At 38.8% G+C, this 20,547-nt stretch overlaps 1 protein-coding gene across 1 annotated transcript in view; it reads left to right on the top strand.

Annotated features, from left to right (window-relative positions):
• The window catches only part of CLSTN2 (calsyntenin 2), a 329,826-nt gene extending 309,644 nt beyond the window's left edge, over positions 1 to 20,182 (top strand). The window contains exons 11-17 of the mRNA XM_050308320.1: positions 1,853 to 2,001; positions 3,377 to 3,600; positions 5,287 to 5,457; positions 6,100 to 6,245; positions 7,158 to 7,281; positions 8,856 to 9,040; positions 9,430 to 20,182. Coding sequence (XP_050164277.1) covers positions 1,853 to 2,001; positions 3,377 to 3,600; positions 5,287 to 5,457; positions 6,100 to 6,245; positions 7,158 to 7,281; positions 8,856 to 9,040; positions 9,430 to 9,639 — 1,209 coding nt within the window. The 3' untranslated portion in view covers positions 9,640 to 20,182. The remainder of the gene's footprint in view (positions 1 to 1,852; positions 2,002 to 3,376; positions 3,601 to 5,286; positions 5,458 to 6,099; positions 6,246 to 7,157; positions 7,282 to 8,855; positions 9,041 to 9,429) is intronic.
• Positions 20,183 to 20,547: the final 365 nt, after the last annotated feature.

The following is a 20,547-nucleotide window of genomic DNA, read 5'->3' as shown; positions in this document are numbered from 1 at the left end:
GAAATAGAGATGAGGCACAGTGGGTTTTTTAAAGCTACCGATTTGCTTTTACTACCTCAGCGAGTGCAACAGCAGGAGGCAAACATGAAAGGAGCAGGCAGAGATAGATTGTGGTAGGGTTTCTTCTGGGGGCTGACAGAAAGAAGCTCAGATGAAAGCAGAGCAGTTGGCCTGACCTTGAACAGAAAATTAGAGAGAAAGGTGTTCTGGTGTCAGAAATGAACGTACCTGATCTCAGGCAGGCACGTGTGACAGCTGCACAGGTGATGGGTTCTGTGGGGCTGTTTACATGATGCTTTGCAGATTCAGTGTTGGCAAACTGATGCTGGAAGGTGTTTCTGCTGGGCACTTGGGACTCGTGAAGATTCACCCTTTAATCACCTCAGAAAGATCAGTGCAGCTGTGATACAGTTTCTGACACGATAGTCTTGGACGTTTTTGGTCTGCAGCCTAATTTTCAGATATCTGTAGCAGCTCTCAAAAACACTGTCTAAACTGTTGCTATTTTTAGCCTTTTTTAATGAGAAAGACAAAAATGGCTCAGACTAGGGCTTTCTCCAGTCCTTTTGGCAGCATTCCAGCTGTTCTGGCAGCTAGAGTCTCCTTTTGCTAATTTTATTCTCTACTACTGCTAGCTTACAGAAAGGAAAAAGAAGTGGATGCAGGCTGTGACTCATGTTAGTTCTTCTCTTTGTTAAAAAATACCCTTCAGTGTGTTATGACCTTCTTGCACAAGCTTTAAACCCAGTCCTCCATGTTCTGTTCGCCAGAGAGCCCTGAGCTTCATTCTGTTCTTCACAGTCTGTTTGATCTTTTGCTTTTTAACCTTTCTTCTTGTAAGGAAGTGTTGGCAGGCATTGTCTGTATATAATAGAACGTGTTCATATAATCAATATCCAGCTTCAGGAAGGGACTACATGTGAGAAAAGGGTGCATTTCTTTGTGTTTCGTGCTGACAACAGTAGGGTACAAAATCAAGGGGGTTAAGATGGTTTTCTCTGCAATGCAGATGATTTGCTGAACCAATTAACAAACAAAAAATGGAATCAGAATTAATTATGATGGAGAGAAAAATCGATCATTTGCTACGTCACAATAGTAGCAAGTTCCTTGGTCAGCAAGGCTGTTTTGTGTTCAGTGCAATGGAGTAGAGAAGGTTCAGGGCTACAAGAGCAGCCATTGACTTTGCAGGGTTTGTTGGCTCAGAGGAACAGCTTGCTTTGTGCAAGCAGCAGCTCCATCTTAAATCATGACACCCTTATTGATCATGAGACAGAACTGAGAATCCCCTTTATTGTGTCTGACATTAATGAAGACGTAGGAGGCAAATGTTATAATTGTTTTGTTCATTCATGTTGAAATATATCTCAGAAAGGTAGCCCAGGGTAAAGCCACACAGAAAGCAGCCAAAATATGCTTTCTGCATGCTAGTCTGGTTCAAACCAATGTTTTTATATGGGGGATGTGTTTAACCTAAAAAGATTACATAGTAATAATAATCGTGGTGGTAAGGTAAGGTTTTGAACTCTACAGAGTTCAAAAAAATACAGTATCAGAAATTGCTGCAGAAATAGTATCAGCAAAGTTGATAAGACTGGGCAAAAACCAGGAAATTGGGATTAATTTACTACAAAATTATTATAACAGTGGTTCTTCAGATATGAAACAGATGGCTGATACAAGTCCATGTTTTAGGGAACAACGTGTGTGTTCAGCCAACAATAGCTATTAAGATATTTTTTCCTTACATCATTAGATTTTAAACTTATGCCTGCGCAATGTTCCTTAAAAATGTCTTATTTTGTACTCTGTACCCAGTACCTTAAATACTAATTATGTGTATTTCTCCTAGTATCACTTCAACCCTTCTCAGTCAGTCCTTGTCATGGAAGGAGATGACATTGAGAATATAAATCAAGCTCTCCGAAAGGTCTCATACATCAACTCCAGACAGTTCCCTACTGCAGGCGTACGACGTCTCAAAGTCTCATCTAAAGTCCAGTAAGTTATACTTCAGCTGAATTGATTAGATTAGGAATATTTTTAATGAATTACTTTTTTCTTTGGGCATGTAAAAAGGAAGAATTTTGGCTAAATTAAATCGGTACATCATACTGGCTTGTTATTGAGCATAAAGGATTAATTTAATTTACTTTTATGCCAATTCACATGGCGGTTTTCTTTTGATATTATCCTTTTAAGGAACCTTTCTTGTTAGTGTAATGTACTTGCATTCTGTTTATAATTTGGAGCATATAGTCTGGGCTGAATGCATTTATGGCATTCATATTTACTTTTCATTTTAAACCTTTATAGTTCCTTCTGAGATAGGTAGAGCTGTGACTTTTTAAAGCAGGCCTATTACATCTAACAGAATGGGATTCGTACCCTTACTTGGAATAGTCTGTCTGTCTGTCTGTCTGTCTCCTCATATGCCTACTGTCACTGAAATACTGGTGGTGTTAAACAGGAATCTGTGTCCTTCCATTTATGTGCAGCAACAGTGCCAGAACCTGCTCAGTAATGTTTACAGTTCTACATGTCCAGGGAGCCACTCCTGGGCTCCCCTGGGGCACATCTCTGGCACGGACAGTTGTACAGTGCAGGGAGAGCAGGTCTAGAGTGAAAATAAACATCAGTTCTGTGGACTCTCACCTGCTGTGTGCACAGTTCTCACTAAGTACCAGGCTTAGTCCAGTGCTGTGGGCTGACCAAACAGTTTATAGAACGTTTCCTGATGTATTTTTCACTGGAATCAGTCCAGTTTGCACACTCCAAGGCTGGCTCAAGCCCTGTGCCAGGATGAAATAAGTTAGAGTTTGTCAGGGGATTCAATCCCAAAGCACAGTGCTGATTCAGATGAAATGCTGGTACAGGAACCTTTTCTCCCTTGCAAATGCTGGAGGATGCCAGAAAGAATTCATGACAGGACCAATTTAAATGGATAATTAGGCCCTTTTATTCACATGTGACAAGATAACCATATTATATTCATTAGATATCACTTTCAGAATTTACTGATAGGTTTACTATAGTTGTTATCATCTAATTATTTTTTAACCATTCACTACTGTTGTTAAATGTCAGATAAACATCAAAATGTTATTCTCACAGTACCCTTATGAAAGACTGAGCTTGTCTCTGCATAATTTCGGTAGTTGTCAAGGTGGGAGGGGATGAGGGGAACAGAGCTGTTGCTCTCCCTGCTGGCCTGTGGACATGGTGGGACAGGTGTGTGTCCCTGCTTGTGGCAGTGTCACAGGGTGGAAGAGGCAGGTCCGAGAGCCACCAGGTGGGGATTGGGCAGTGCAAGTGCCACACACCTCTGATGTGCAATGTGTTACAAGCAGTTAATGGATAATAATTTTTTTTTCAGGTGTTTTGGTGAAGATGTCTGCATTAATATCCCAGATATAGATGCCTATGTAATGGTGTTTCAGGCCAACGAGCCCAAGATTACAATAACTGGGATGGATCACTTTGCTAGACCAGCTGCACAGTTTGAAAGTGAAAGAGGTGTTATTTTGTTACCTGACATCAGGATTGTCAGCACAGTCACTAAAATGGAGCATCCAGTGGACTTAAAAGAACACGAGAGAGGTTTGAGTCTTTCTTTTAAATGTTATTATTTATTCTGTAACATAAACCCTCATATTTTTTAAGGGACAGTGCAAAAAAGTCATGCAAAGGAGGTAAATTCACCCAGATTAATTTAAGCAATGTTAGGCCACAGTAATGGTGTACTGAAGAAATTCAATTAAATACACTGAAAAATGTGTTAAATTTTGACAGATCAAAATGTGCTTCAAAAACCCAGATTTTATATTTAGTGCCTTCCCTAGTTCAAAATAATTCCTTTCAACTCTTCATAATCTGTTGAATAACTTATTTTTATTAGAATCTCTCTATTTGTAACAGAATTTTGCTAATTGTATTAATAAAGTGAAAAGCAGTAATTGAATGAAAGTTGAATTTTTAGTTTTAGACTGTTTGTATGTTTCCAGCTCTGATACTGACTTGTGGGTGATACTTGAGAAGGTAATCGTGTGCCTCAGTTTCCCAACTGTAAAATGTAAATATAATAATTTTAAAATATGTTTTTCAATGATGACAATTTATTCTAATGCTGAGCAATGTGTGTATTATTATTCAAGGCTGTGTGAATGTTCAAAAGTATAAATCAGGCTTAAAATAATTGTCTAGAAAGGAATCTACCTTTTGGATGCTTGTATACAAGGTAAATGAAAGGTCTAGTAATCTAAGGAATCATTCTAAGCAGTATTTGTTGGACTAAACTAAGCAGTAACTAGATGTACAGCTCTGGGGAAGATAAAATCGGTGATGATTTACTGGTTTAGGGGCATGGATTCCCTGAAGCCTGAAAATTTGGATTGGATCTGCATTTTTGAGTAGGTTAGAGCTGTACCTAGAGATCAGATACCCAAATCCACTGTACTAGGAGTAAGGAATCCAGGGATGAGTCTTTTCTGTCTGTGCCTTCCTTCCCCAACACCCTGTACAGTGAGATGCACAAAATGGGCAGTGAGTTCCAAGACTGCAGGGTCTGTGTCTGCAGTGCCCTCAGGGAGCTGGGTAAGCAGTCTTGCCACATGCTCTGTGCTAAGTAGATCAGAGAATTTAACTGATAACTTGATACATTTCTCTTTTTACAGTGGCAGAATTATTTTTTTCCTCGTACATACTGAAGGATAGTCGGTTTATAACTTCATTTCTTTAAGTCACACAACACAGGATCTTGCCATTTATGATAATACCCTGCTCTTGGATACATGGCCATGTCTTTGTAATGCAAATTCTTTATGGGCCATAGAGGAACTGAGAGAATCATCCAAGCAAGAATAGATATATTTGATGTGTATTTTTCCCATTTGGTTTTCCTTGAGAAAAAAAAAGGAATGTGTGGCATCAGCCTGGTATTGATACAGTATTAAAAACCGGAATTGTTTACATGAATTTATTTCCAAGATCAAATTTCAGTTTTCTACTTCCAGTGATGCTCTTGGATGCCTTTCATTACAGAGCAATATATTTTCTGTCTATCTCACTAGGTATTTGTAGGCCTTCATCATCCTGGCACCAGAACAGACAAGACATTTCTCTTGATTTGTTTCAAGTATCCTGTATTTAATATCAGCACAAAACAGTTCAGATATCTTTGCAAAAATTGAAAGCCCTGATGCAAAGCACATAAAATGACTGAGCTGTTCTGTAATCCTTTATCTTCTTTTCCCTCTTTTTTTCATGATATGTGCCGTGGGTTCACAGCTGATAAGCCAGTGATAGTAGAGGAAATGCTCCACAATTTGGATTTCTGTGATGTTTTGGTCATGGGTGCAGAACTAGATCCTGAACAAGAGTGTTTAGAACTGGATCACGTGGAGCTCCAAGGAAAACATCTAGATGCCACAAATTCCACAGCAGGATATTCAATCTATGGTATGTTAATAGAATTTGCTTTCCCTTATTTTGTCACAGCAATTATATTACTGGAATGAAAACACTAATGTGTAAGAAATTAATTAGACAGAAATCTGTGATTTACTAGCTGTAAAAATATTCCAAGAGGGACTGCATCTCAAAAAAGCACGGACACTTCTTGATCTCTGGGTGTGCTGTGTTTATCTTTTGGAATCTCAGCATCCCTCCTGCTACTCCCCAAATAAGGAAAATGGCATCACTGCTTTCTTTAAATGTGGGGTTCTTGTGGACCATCATAGAATCACACAGAACCACAGAATTAACTTGGTTGCTGGGAGACATGTGGGAATGAGGAGATTCCTTCTGTACAGTGCTGGTAATTCATTGGCCATTTTTTTCTTTTTATTAAGTAATTTATTTTATATCTTTGCTATTGTATTTCTCCTTCTCCATTATGGACCTGCATTCACTTCCAAAAACTCTTCTTACATAGTCCAGGATCAGCCAGAGGCTCTATCAGGGAGTATTTGACGCTCTCTCATTTTCAGACCATTCTGCCAACTTTCATCTTTGCTGTGAGCGTTCGGTCTCTCCTGCATTGCACAGAGCAATGTTCCATGGCCTCCCCTTGAGCCTGTCCCTGCTCTGCCCCCACTGCAGGTGTGGACAGCATGTTCAACTACGAGCAGGTTCTGCGGCAGATCCGGTACCGAAACTGGGACACCACGGCCACCTTCGACAGGAAGTTCAGGGTCAAGTGCTCAGAGCTAAACGGGCGTTACACGAGCAATGAATTCAACTTGGAGGTAAGCAATTATTCAGTCAGGCTTTCCTGTCCAGCACTGAGGCTGAGCACTGGCCTCAGCTTCAGCAGCGTGGTGTTTTCTTTAAAATATGTTGGATGATTGACACGCTCTGGTAAGTGTAACCAAGAAGAGAAAAAAGTGCTAAGTTCCATTCAAATAGGAAGTCGACTTCTGTGGGCATTCCTCAGTGTGGGTCTCTATCATGCTGTGAACTGAGGAGATGACCCATCTCTCAAACTCCACTAACACAGAGAATTACTCCTGTTACACCAAATGCTTTGGATCCACTCCCCAGACATGGTCAGTAACCACAAGAATTTTTAGATACCTCTCTTGAGTCCATGTGTGCTGGTTTTAAGGCCAGTGCAACACAGTGGCTCAGGGACTGAGATTACTGCTGGTTCACCTCTGCAGGACTCGTGGACTTGTTATGAAGAACTCTCTTATCCAGCCTAGAGCCCAGATACCAAGTTACCACAGGAAAGGGCAGGGCCTTCTTAGCAACAGAGTCAAAACTTGTTAGTTGTCTTTATAAGCAATTATTAACTTAATAATTGTTAACAAAATAAAGGTTTTTCGTGTTATGTTTAGATAATACCTAAAAGCTAATTAGTATGTAAAGAAGAAAAAGTCACTACTTATCCAGACAGGTTAGTCAATAAAGTTGTTCTGTGCCACTTCATAGTGAACAGCTAGAAACGTTAGAAAGCTTTGTTCATGATAGAAATTGGAAATATATCAAGCTGTGTATTTTTTACTGGCATAAAAAGAGTTAGTTTGGCCTGAAAGACCTATGTAATAATGCTCCTATCTGCTCATGAACTTCACACTTCAGTGTAATATACGGAGCTGGCAGGCTTGGAATATAAAACACTTTTTAGTATCTGATCCCTTATTTTTCTCTTGTACCAGGTTAATATTCTACACAGCTCCAACTCCAACTTCATGGACCATGTAAATCATATGATAGTACAACCACAATTTCTCCAATCTGTTCACCACCCTGAGGGGAGTGTAAGTGCTGTTCACAACTCAGGTATGTGACACCTTTACAGAGACTGCTCATAATGATTCAGGTATGTCAGTGTTTCCCTTGTGAGCCAGCCTGGGCAACAAACAAAAGCCCTGAGGTCCAGAGTTACAGCTTGGAAAACCTCACAGAGACTGTTCCACAGGTGTGAAAGGAGGGTAACGTTGAATTCTTATCCTGTCATTAAAACCTGGTATCCTTTTTTAAGGTCTTCATTAATGGTTTTGTACTCTGACCCACACAGTTAAGAAAATGTCTTGTTTCTACTCTTGAGTGGTATGAAGGGTGATATTTATGCTCATATTGTCTTTGTTCATCTGTATTTCTATGGCATATCAATTTCCACCCACTCTTTTCCAAACAAAAGGAAGAAACGTTTGTATTATTTTTTTAAATATATAATTGCCTCAGTGGCTCTGTTAGCTGCTGTCAAGGCCTCAGCCTGAAGCTCTCTGGAGAGAAGATACGTTCACCTAGCCACGTGCAGTGGGCATTAACATATATTAAATACAGAATTTAAAATATATTTTTAAAATATATATGAAATCTGAAACCTTTTCAATAAAGTTAAAGCCAGGGCTTAGACACCTCTTTAAAGGTTGGGTTCTGAAATCCTTTTAGCTGAATGATACATATGTAAAGCTGATGCAAAGTGTAGGTGGTTATAAGCAATTTTATACAGATATGCTTAGAAGATTACTGTATTTTTCTTTACACTTGTACAGGCAGTTCACTAAAATGAAACCAAATTTTTACTAAATAAACTGTTGCAAACTAGTTCTTTCTTCTTTAATATATTCTGATTTTAGACTTCCATTCTTATGGGCAGGGCAAGATGATAGAATGGGCTAAAGAACTACTATAGCTGCTGGAACTGCAGTACCTCAGGAACAAGGGTGCACAGAAAGTGGCAGCGCTTCTCCACTAACCTATTTATGGAGCTGATATGTGCTAGTTCAGAGAGATTTCTTCCTCTGGCTAGGTGGAGGCAGAGGCTTCTCAGAGTGCAACCAAACAGTGAGGAACAATGTCTTGAATCCTCAGGAGTCTCCCAGGAAGGTTGTAACGCAGGCAAATATAGTGGCAATGCATTATTTTATTTCTTGGAGAATGAGATTCAAATCACAGTATAAGTGTTTGAAACCTTTATAACCTTTGAGATGCACATTTTCTCCCAAGCAAAGTTGACACCTCAGCTGGGGTCAGAAGGGGCCAAAATGTGGGTAAGAAAAGGGCACCTTATTGCAAAATCACTTGTCCTGAAACCAATGTGTTCTGCTCTGATTGAATACTTGTCTTCTGTAGTAAAGTGGCCCAAAGAACAAATGGTAGGCATGCTCACTTTTTAGCTATGATTTATAATGCTCATTATAAGATATCTGTAAGCACCATTCCTGTATGCTCTGCCTTAGTAGGTGGGCACTTGTCAACACTTTCAGTAGCCCCAGGCACATGGCAGATGGCTGGCCTGATCCTCAGTATAAGGAAAGAGATGCTGTGGGTTAAAAATTGACAGCGTATTTAGCGGGGTTTAGGCGATTTGTTCCACAAACTTCAAGTTTTCCCACCTTTTGTTGCAGTTGTTCCGAGCGTGGCCACCATTGTGATCATAATCTGTGTGAGCATCCTCATCTTCGTCATAACCTTGGGCGTGTATCGGATCCGCACAGCTCACCAGCACGGCTCTGCCGACCACGAGGGAAGCAAAGACAACGAGATGGATTGGGATGATTCCGCTCTGACCATCACTGTCAACCCCATGGAGGTACACACCTGAGGCACAGGGTTAGATCATGTCACTGCCAGCAGTCACTGCCTGGGCTGGTAGCTACTGTGAGCACTAATTCACTAAAAGGAGAGGAGATTGTTATTAGAGTTGAAAGAAACTGATGTTGGTGGCTTAAAATTTGGTAGCATGACTAACAAAGATATTGGTTATTGACATTCTATTCCTCTTACATTAGTTTTTGAATATTTGCTACCGAGTCATACCAAATTCGATGCCTCATAGTCATGTAATGATGGAAATCTGATTTTCTCAGGATGTTAGCATTTCTAAATGTGGACTACATGCTCAAATTATCACAGCCACTGATTAGCAAGAAATTACCTTTCTCCCACTGTCTCTCTTTCATTTCTTTAAATGTACTGTAGAAATATGAAAAGCCTCACCAGACAGAAGAGGAGAGTGAGGAAGAAGACATAGAAGATGAAGAGGAAGACACAACCAGTGCTGAATCGGATGAAAGTGAAGAGGAGGAGGAGGAAGAGGAGGAAGAGGAAGTGGTTGTCCAAAAGGGAGACAGACAGAATGCCACCAGGCAAGCGCAGCTGGAGTGGGATGATTCCACACTCCCATACTAACAGCCCTCCAGCCACATCACACTTTTGTAACAACCAATACAATGGTTTTTCAGAGTCTATGAATGCATTGACAGGATTTGAACTGCTGCTTGCCTATAACTGTTCTGCCTAAAATGATCTTATTGTAGTAATTGGCAATGATAGAACAGACCCTTTTCTTACAAAGCCTGGAGAAAACATGGTACAAACCTACTGGCCTACCCAGTAATAATAAAGTAACTAGAACCTGATCTGTTAGCAAGCATAGTTCTTATTTCCTATTTCTGTACTACAGACATGTGACAAAAGTCCTGTCACTTGACCCATACAGGTTTTTGCCTTCATTTGTTGGTGGTTTTTTTCATATAAGAGAGATTTCAGCTTGTTATGAAGAATTACTTGTATGGGTCCAAATAACAGTTACCAATTGACTTCACATTCCTACAGGTATAAATAATAATCCACCTCCAAACTGGGGCAGAGTTTTAGCACTACAGGGGACAGAGACTGAATTCCATTTATCATCTTGTCCTGCCTTCTTGGATTTAACTGTCTCTCACAAGGGAATATCTAGGACCTCACATGGAATGCATGTGTGCCTATGTAGAAGTGGACTGTGTATTTTTTCAGGCATGCTGTCAGACCCTCAAGAGAGGGATTTTTATCCAGCCTACCAACAGAAATTTAAGAGAGTTTAATAAAACCAGCAACAAGGGGCTGCTGAAGGTTACAAAAAAAAAAACCAAAACCAAAACCCAAAAAACACCCAACTCATTCTGTGTCCACAGACTGAGTGATATGATCTTATGCAAACTGTAAATTCTAATGGGATTGATTCACTGAAAATCTGTAGAGCTGCTCATTAGTTATGGATTGAGCAATTTGCAGCAAATCGATGCTTTAAACCGTCTGTCTCGTAAAATCATTAGCTTGCTGCAGCATCGCACTGAAGTAGTGGAAAATAAGTGACCCCATTATTCCATAGCTATGTATGGCTGGGATTTAAACAATTATTTTAGATGAGGAAAATGTTCCCTTTTGTTTAGTGAATGCCAGCTGGAATTCCTGTGTGACTACAAAACATTATACCCTATTTCTTCTGTACTCCTGCCCACCTATAGTGGCACAAAAGAAAGGAACAACATACACAACTGTCAGCTCTCTTTTGTGCTCATAATTCTCCCTTATTTCTTCTTCCTGAAGCCATTTATGTTGAGAAAAGGTTTTATAAAGTAGAACAAGGAGAAATAGAACCTACCTGGAACCAAAATAATTGAAAACAAAAACTAAACTCTTAAGAGGTTGAGAGACTATTTTAGTTTGTTATGGTAACACAGCATATTTTTCTTAAACACTGTTTAAAATGTTAAAAAAAAAAAAAAGCAAAGCTACGTACAATGTGTTGATAAGTCTGTGTGGTGTGTTTTTTGTCCCCTTTCCTTTGCATCTTCAACTTCTCTGCATCCCAAATGCTGCAGCACTTGCTAGGAAAACTGCTCTAATGCATAAAAACAAAATGGCATGGAAGAGAATGCTGCTTAGTGGCTTGTCTGGTCTGGTTTTTTTTTTTTCCCTAAATACATCATTTACAATTTCATCATTGACTTTTGCTTTTGTAATTTGCTGTTGAGAATGAGCTACTTCCTCGGCTCCACTTGCCCAGGGAAACAAGCAGTCTTACCTGAGCACCCCTGAGTGGTAGTTGGTGTTGCATAGCGTAAGTGGAGCAATCTTTGGGGTATCCATCCCCCTCAATACTAAATTATCAGCAGCTCCTGAATATCTTGGAACATAGAGAATATATTGTGGGTTTGGGGGTTCTTTTAATTCCAGTTTCTGCATCTAATAGTTGAAGGGAAATATTGACAGCAACTAGGCCCTGTAGTTTAATAAGTAGAAAGCAAATGAAAAAAACCTCTATATTAAATTTAAAATTAGAAATCTTCAATGATTTTATTTGTTGTGCCGACAGTCATCTTGTCATGTGACTGTTAAGACTGGCAATACAGGAGTTTTCTTACATTAGCAGTTGTGTTTCATTTTTATTCTCTCAGATGTACTAAACTTAGAAGAATATTTGCAGAATCAAGCCCACATAAATACAATTTATCTGCAGGAATAACAACTCTAAAAATGTCCAAAATTTCTGTTTAATAAAAGATTAATATTAACATTTCTGAATATCCTGAACTAAAATTTTATGCTAGATCATTTCCTAGCACCCTACTGTCCTAAATCTTTTCCTAGTGTTAATTTTTGTTAGTGACATGAAGCAGGCTCTTCGTGGTGCTTGTTATCAGAGCATATCAGCAAATCTTTCTGCTCAGAAAAAAAAATATTTAAAATTAAAAGTAGATATTTAAAAGTAAATTTCAGATTTAAAACTGGATTTAAATTATTTTAAGTCTCTCTTATTCCTGATTATTATTAGTGGGTTTTTTTTATCATAGCAAACCTTAGGCAAGTTGAAAACAGCAATTTACAACCTTATTGACAGCCTTTAATTATTTTATATGTTTGTTTGAATTCATCAGTGTGTTTCTCCATCTAATACTTTTATCTTTGTGTTACTGGAAGCAAATCTTTTCAGGTTGTACTCATACATTACACAAGAAGCAAACAAAGTATTTTCTCTACTGTAAATAAACCTACATTTTTAAACCTAAGCAAAGTAATACAGGCATGTGTGTTATCACTAAAATTTGGTTTGCAATAAGATATTCAGCAAACTAAAATGTTTCACTGTACTTATTTTAGATAACTCATTGGACTGCATTATGCAGCTTTTTCATTCAAATAAACAGAAAAATCCTTTTCACCAAATGTTAATGAGAACGAGATACTTCTTGTTCACAAAATGAACCCTAGAATATTTGTATAGCAGTGACAGCAATGGCTTCCTGAGCAAAAGCCTACTTATAGAAAAATCAGAGAAATATCACTTTTGCTAAAACAATTTTAACAATATTTCCTTCCCTCCATGAATTATTTTTTGACGTAAACTACTTGCTTAAAAAAAAAACCAACCAAAACCAAGAAACCAGAACACATATGTGTGCATACATACACACACGTGGGTTTTTTCCCCCTAATCAAAAGCTAAAAGTCTCTCCTGTCCTTTGGAAGAAGTGTTTAGAATTGTAAAATCACTGAGGTTGGAAAAGACCTCTTAGGTCATCGAGCCCAACCATTAACCCAACACTGCCAAGCCCACCACTAACCCACGTGCCCAAGTGCCACATTTAAACATCTTTTAAAGCCCCCAGGGATGGTGACTCCAGAACTGCCCTGAACAGCCTGTTCCAATGTCTAACAACCCTTTCAAGGAGGAAATTTTCCCTAATATCTAATCTAAACCTCTCTGGCACAGCTTGAGGCTGTTTGCCCTTGTCCTGTCACTTGTTACCTGGGAGAAGAGACCGACACCCACCTGGCTATAAACTCCTTTCAGGTGGTTGTAGAGAGCAAGAAGGTCACCCCTGAGCCTCCTTCCCCAGCTCCATTCCCTCCTCTGGGCTCACTCCAGCACCTCAATGTCGTGAGGTCAACTTTTCTACAGTAGCAATAAACAAGTGTATCCAGAGAAAACATTTTTGAAGAGGTACCCATAATACAGGAATCTGTGACAGCACAGGTCTAAAATGACATCACATCAATAATGCCTCTAAATCTTTAAAATTCTAATCTAAGGCTGGGAAAAGCTGCAAAACCTACAAATGCAAATTCCAGATGGTGATATATGATGTTGTCTGAATTAATATAACTGCCTAAGTGGCCATTCATGATTAATACCTCTCATTTCTTTTTTTTTTTTTTCACTTCTACCCCCTCCACAGGTGTTTTATCTTTGCCAGTAAACCTTAAAATGCACAGTTGTCAAGGTTAATCTCAATATTTACTACATTGGCTGATACCAGTTCAAATCAGAAATAGACGTAGGGTTTAGTACTAATTAAAATAAACTGTTGCTATTTGTTCATTCCAACAGATAAAAATATCCTGCAGTGGTGGTATGACTGCTTTTTACCTGGTGATGATCTCCCTTGCCAAAGGCTAATGGGAAGGAGCAGTTTGTTTCCATTTCTGTCATGTTGTGGTGCTGAGCTTGCTGAGCACCTGTGCACCATCCTGACTTCATTCTGGAAGAAAATAAGATTCAGAAAGGATCAGAGGGTTATAAATTTCCTCCTGTGGGGATGAAATCCACTGTCTCCATTGCAGGAGCTGTCCCTGCCTGACCTTAAACTGAAAATAATGGCACTGGAGATCAGTAGCCCCAGGAGAAGGACTGGTCAGAGGGTAATGCAGTAGCAGCCCTTAGTTCTCTTTGGCAAAGCCTTTTGAGCCCTGCACCTATTTTGTGTCTCAGCTGTCTCTTTCCCTGACCTGTAACCTGAGAGGCAGCTTTAATCTTTTACCTGGTAGGGATCCCAGCACTCTGGGACACACCACTTCCTCCTCTGAAAGTTTTGGTGCCAGCACACACAGCACTCACTCCAACTCCAGCCGTCCGTGCTTGGCAGAACAGGGGAATGGAAGACTGTACTGGGGTGACAGCAGGTAAAGGGCCAGTGGGACTGAGCTGCTCCTGGAATACAGATTAGAATACAAAAGTTAAGGATGTTTGCAAAAACATATGGATACTTAGAGAGGAGAGGAAATAAAACTCGAGTATATCTCCAGGACTTCCTCTTTCCTTAATTCACACATACTGACTATGTGAATGAATGAATGAATGAATAGCTTAAAACCTGATATCCCCGCTGAGACCGGGGATATCCTGGTATCAGCAGGTTCTGCCCTGATAAAATAACTGAATAAAAAGAGTGGAATTATTTGGGAGAACCTGAATGTGCAGTAGACTCATCTAGATATTTCTCTTACTTTTGATCACAAGTCTTGGGATTAATCCACCTCTGGGTGATCCCTATAGCTGCTGACTTTAACTGAGCAACTGCTTAAAGAAGTTCTCCTCTAACAGTTGGGCAGATCTAAGCAGATAGGAGAAAAAAACAAGCAAACAAGAAAAAACAAATACCAAAATGATTGTCAAAGACAGCAGAAATAAAACCATCTTTTAAGAAGTCACTAATCTTATTCCTATTAATTGTGCATGATTTACAGTGAAGGAGATGTCAGTCTCAGATGAACCAATGAAAGTTTGTGTGTCCAGTGATCAGGCTTTGCTTTAGCTCTAGGTTGTTAGTCTCTCCTAGAATCCAGCTTCTTTTTTGTTAGTGTGGAGAATAAATACACAAAGAATAAAGATGACCACTAAAGTTACAGCAGAGCAAAACTCGTACTCTCTTAAAACACTGAATCTCAAGAAATATTTCTGCTAAACATATAAGGAAAATTACTCCAGTCATATCTATCTATCTCAGGAAGTAATTATACTTCATTACCTTTGTAGGAGTAGCAAGGTTCAATCCTAGTATACTTTGGTTTTGTTTTTCCCTAAAGAAGACATAATCATAAAATAAAAAGCAAAATCCTTGAACAGCACGAAAGTGAAAGGGGAGCAAGGTCTTTAATTTCATAAACCTCAGTCTAACGAAGTGGTTTAAAACAATAATTATAGTCCACATCAATGAATCTTAGCAGAATAAAATTAATCCAGAAGGATTTTTTATGTTCATAATTTCATTCCTGGTGATGAAAAGGCAGGTACCAGATCAGGTAACCTGTTTCCCTAGAGGCATTTTGCTGCCTTTTGAGTAGGTACCAACAGTGATTCGGTAGTTACAGTTTCCATGTCTCTGCTGGCAAATAGGAATAGTGATCCTGACATCCTTCACAAAGCGCTGTGAGCCCTGTAGATGAAAAGCATCATCAAAAAGCTTGGTGGTGTTATGGTTCAATAATTCTCTTGCAGCTCTGCTTATAGCCCTCATTGTGGAGCATGTGCAAAAGGAATGACACAATGGTTACGGTCAAGAACTTTGGGCTGGTGCTTCATTAGTTATCGCCTATAAAGAAACTCTCTCAATAGCGTGAAGGACTAGAAACATTAAAGCACTGCAAACATTAAAACAGAGTTCAGGAGAAGCCCTCATTCCTATTTTCAGCACTAAAAGTTGTGTGGAAATTGTGCATTCATCAGCTGTTGAAGCTACATGGCTGTGTATTGTCATTATTTATGTCTGTGCTGAGAACAAAGGAGCAGGAGGATTTTTTCCCAGCTAAGTACATTGTGCAGTAAAAGAGTTCAGCTTTCCCTAGGCAAGGTGCATAAAGCCTGCCAGACGCAGAAAGAGGCTGTCTCCAAATACAGAACAAAGGTTTTACAACCCTATTCTATTCTCATGCTTTAGAAACCCAGAAAATTTCATGGGAGTAAAAAGGTTTTCTGCAGCCTTACCTGTTCTTTTTGTATAAATCTGGATGCAGTTTTGGGTTTTCAGAGGCATTTAACTTCCTGATTGGATATAAAATTCTTTCAAGTGTCTTTAGGTGTATTAAGCCATAAATCTATTTTTTGCTGAAGATTCATGATATCCTAAGGAAAAAAAGAAAAAATATTATTAAAATTGCACTTTTTTTTTCTTTCTACTGCTGCCTCCCCTAAATATATAAACAGATACAAAAGATTTGCTCAGACAACCCTGACCAAGTCTGTGAATACAATGACATTCCAAACCAGTACTGAAATTTTCTTGTCTACAATCTGCTTAATGTGCTCACGTATAGACAAGAAGCTGGATGGTTGTTTTAGCTGGGCAGGCTCTTGGAACGTGGAATGGGTCAGTTCTTTTATAAAATCAAGTTGTTATTTAGGTAAGAGTGAACAGGAAAGTAGAAGAGAATACCTTGTGAATAACAGAAAGAGTTAAAGTTTACAGTTGATGTGAAAAAAGTTGGAATTTAATCTTGTAGAAAAAAATAAAAGACATTAAAAGCATGAGTGTCAAATGGTAAGAAAATGGAAACATGTCCAGAACTACAGCTATCAGAATGAACAAGAAAGAGAATGAATATGGGATGTTGAAGGGTTCTGAGATGACATACATGTATATGCACACACACATATATATATATTTTAAAAATCACCTACTTAATCCCACCATGGAGGTGGTAATGAACTAGAACCTCCAATTATTTAGCATGGTTATAATTGTCAATAGCTTTCTCCTTAGTTACAGTTACATTACCTCCAGCAGAGCTGGGGAGGCAGCAAGACTGGGAGAGGTGTTGCTACATTGTGCGTACATTAAAGCAGGAAATTTTGGGGCCAAGAAGGGCCCGTGGGAGTCTGGGGCAAAACATTCTGTCTGCTGTGACTCAAAATCAAGGGTACAGTTACCACACATTTTAATTTGAGGCAAGAAGTGGAGCTTTTGGACACAGACAGCTGTGCTGATTACTTTTAGAGATTTCCTACCATCAGTATACTCTGTAGGCTGACAGAGAACTGGGGTCACCCAGGACAGACTATACTACGTATTGTAAACACCCTTAAGTAAACTTGTTGTGCAGATACAAATCTCCTAAGTGACCACATAGTTAAGACTCTTGATTTTTGACAATATACATGATACAAAAAGATTTCAAGGATAACGATTGTCCCTGAACAAATTCAAGAGCTGAAGTTATTACCTTCGTTCTCAGACTCGGCTGTTGGCACCTTTATTGGCTTCTCCACAAACTGATCTAAAAATGTGAGCTGCATCTGAAACGAGATGAGAGTATTAAATATTCTGTTACAAATAGTGCACCACCAGAATCTTGAGTAAATTCCTGATTGTGGTTAACAGGCAGTTCTGAACAAAGGGTCATCACAACAGGGATAGAAAGATATACCACAGTGGGTTATTGCTTTGCAGAGTAATACACAGTAGGGTTAGGCTTCCTAAGAACTGCTTCATCGAAACTTCAGTGCATTTAGAAGTTGCTTCTAGACTCATAAAATCCTAGAAATATAGATTAGTAGACATAAAAAGTAGTGCAGTATTATTATGCTAACAGTGCAGAATTGTTCCCTAGAATATATTTTCTAGTGTTAGGGGTGGGGGTGCTTCAACCTACTTAAATGTTTCTAACCCTGAGGCTCCTACTGCTTCCCTTAGGAGATTGTTCTAGAGCCTATCAGAATTCATCACTAGAAAGCTTTTCCTGAAAATGAATTTAAATAATCCCTTTTGTAATTTTTATCTCATTAGTCCCAGTTATACCCTTTTGCACCACTCTAAATAATTCCTCTAACCATGATTTATATCCTTTGAATATTTTTAGATAGTAATCAAGTTCGTTGCCTTTGGTCATTTATTAGAGACGCTGTGAATCCCTCCTTGTCCCAAATCATTCCTTCAGTCTCGTATTTCTTACCTTTTCATGAAACCTCATTAATACAAAAACTAAACCCCTGATATTTCCTTAAATTAGTCACGGTCAGTTCACTCTGTTAAGTGCTCTGTGTTGGTGTGTGTCACTGCATAGGTTGTCAAAGGTTAAAAAAATAAATTGAAACCTAATTTTTTAAAAAATCTTTTCTGTAATCTATGGATGAGTTCTCATTATACGAATTTGGCAGTGTCTTTTATGTCGGTATGATTTAACAAAGCCAACCAATAAATGCTGGAGCCAACCAAACAATAATACAAAGTTGTAATTTGTTAAAAATGAGATTGCTATCATTAATGTAAAAACAGACATTGTCATTCACGTGCCCATGCTTTTAAGTCTCCCTACACTAAATGGTAACTCTTATGAATATGTTCATTTAAGACAGATTGTGTTGCTTCTCCTCAAATCTCATCGGTAGAATGCACCTACTTTCTAAAACAAGTGCTCAAGATTTCAGCCGTGTGCTAACTGCTGCAAAGAAATAGAATTGTGCCAGCTCTTCTGATTACTGCCATGCATTACACTGCAAATTTGTGATGCATTTATGGTCTCTGACTGGCATGGTGAGTAGATGGTTCATTTTCAAGCATGCCTCAAGCAAGCCTCTGTTCCCTGGCTCAGAACCCTCCTCACTCAGGCAAGCAGGAAGGATAAACACAGTCAGCTTAGGTCTTTGAATTGATCTGTTTCCCCCTTCTACTCCTGCCTTGTGTACCTGAAAGCCAACCCAGAACTGAAATCCTTGTGCTCAAAGCCCACTGTGCCCACTAAGACCCAAGGGAAATAAAACCGTCGTCCTCATTTGCTCTGTCTGCAAGGATTGGTGTGAAAGGGAGAGCAGGAACACAAAGGCTTCCTGTGGGGACTTTAGGGAACTCTACACTTCCCTCAGCACATCTCTCTCCCCAGTAGGTGTTCAATCAGCATTGTGCAAACTGTATTGTAGGAAGAGATGAATTGCCATCAGAGGGTTTAGGTCACTTGCCACCTCTCACCTTTCCAAAACAAGCCATTGCTCGAAGAGTAACCGAAGTCTAGGACTAAGTGGGAAGATGAATGAACCTTGCAAGGTGAGGAGGCTGCAACACAAAGGGAGAGGGAAAAGAAAAAAAAAAAAGTAATTCCTGAGCAAGGGACTTTTAAAACATGACTTAAAATGTGATGAGCAGGAGAGCGGGAATCAGACATTCACCCTGAGTATTGCTGCAGTTCGGTGAAAGGGGTTGTTCTAATTAAAATTAACCATATTATATTACTGTATAATTAAACATTTTATACGTTACTGAGAGTGTAGGATTTTGGAGAGTGAGAGATTCTCATCATGCTGAATGTAGCAGCTGTGCTCTAGTTGGCTGGGACAATTCTATTTCATATTTCATCATAGTTTGACAGTAAAAGTGATACTTCATCTGCCTGCAAAAATGTAGAACAGTTCATCATTTCCCAGATTGCTTCCATGTTGGTGTATTAGTTCTTATTGAGGAGCAGTAACTGCAGTTGGTAGCATGTATTTTGTAGCTTGGGATTGCTTCCTAGCAGTCCCATTTTTGTGTAGTTGTGGCCACTTCTATTGATAATAAAAATATACCAGAGAAGGGATTCAAATAAAGATATGCTGTATGGTTGTGACTCCTTAAATATGTCTCAAACCAACAGACCCTTCAGTTCAGCTCTTACATGAAATATCTTAATGTTTATGTGAAACAACGATAAAACCACGTCTTGAAATGTCTTTTTGCAGATGCTAATTGCATTTCTGAAAGCATGAATCTATACCATTTATGCAGGATGATGAATCAAATGACTATATGCAATTAAAAAGGTGAATATGAAATTATTTTTGAGCAGATACCAATCTGCTGTGTAAAAAAAAAGAAAGAAAAAAACAACCCTTTCTATATGAAAATGTACAGTAAATTTTGACACATAATAAAGTACATGAAACCTAACTTTACATATAGCGGGAAGAAGTTGTACAAAACCCCTTCCATGGCATAGTGGTGTCTTTCAAAAAGTCATGTCGATTTGCTCAGTCATTTATGAATCCAACATTGTTAATATCCATACATTTTCCACGTGACTGGTTCAATGCATAATCGAAATAAATCTGTTATTTTAAAATTCGTCCTGTACATGTATAAAGCCAGATTCATTTTTTGTGGTCACTATGGCACTTTCTGTGAATTGGCCAATAAATATAATTTTAGAATTTCACATAAAAGGTAATGTTCCGTAATCTTTATTTCACCAATTATCGGGATGTTCTCATTTCCTGAACAATAACCCTTAAACGTTGACACTCCTCTGGTAGCAAAGGTTAAATATGTGGTTCATATCTGTCAGCTCTTTTGCTAATTCCTAGGGAGGAATATGCCATATGTCAAAAGACTCGGTCCAGTTTTAGAACATCTACATAACTTTTCATCCTGCTGCTGAAAATAGGGAAAGGGAAGCGAAGGAAAGAGAACTTTTTGAAGAGCTGTTGGTGTTTACATTTAATAGCCATCTATTTTCACACTTCATTTCGGTGTGATAAAAGATGCTGGAATATTAAAGAGAAGGATGAATATGCCATGTAGTACGCAC

This window comes from Myiozetetes cayanensis, unplaced genomic scaffold, assembly GCF_022539395.1.
Source record: "Myiozetetes cayanensis isolate MyiCay16 unplaced genomic scaffold, myiCay2020 scf13, whole genome shotgun sequence".
Taxonomy (NCBI): Eukaryota; Metazoa; Chordata; class Aves; order Passeriformes; family Tyrannidae; genus Myiozetetes; species Myiozetetes cayanensis.
The sequence above is the reverse complement of the archived record's forward strand: the minus strand, read 5'-3'. Positions and strand labels throughout refer to the sequence as shown.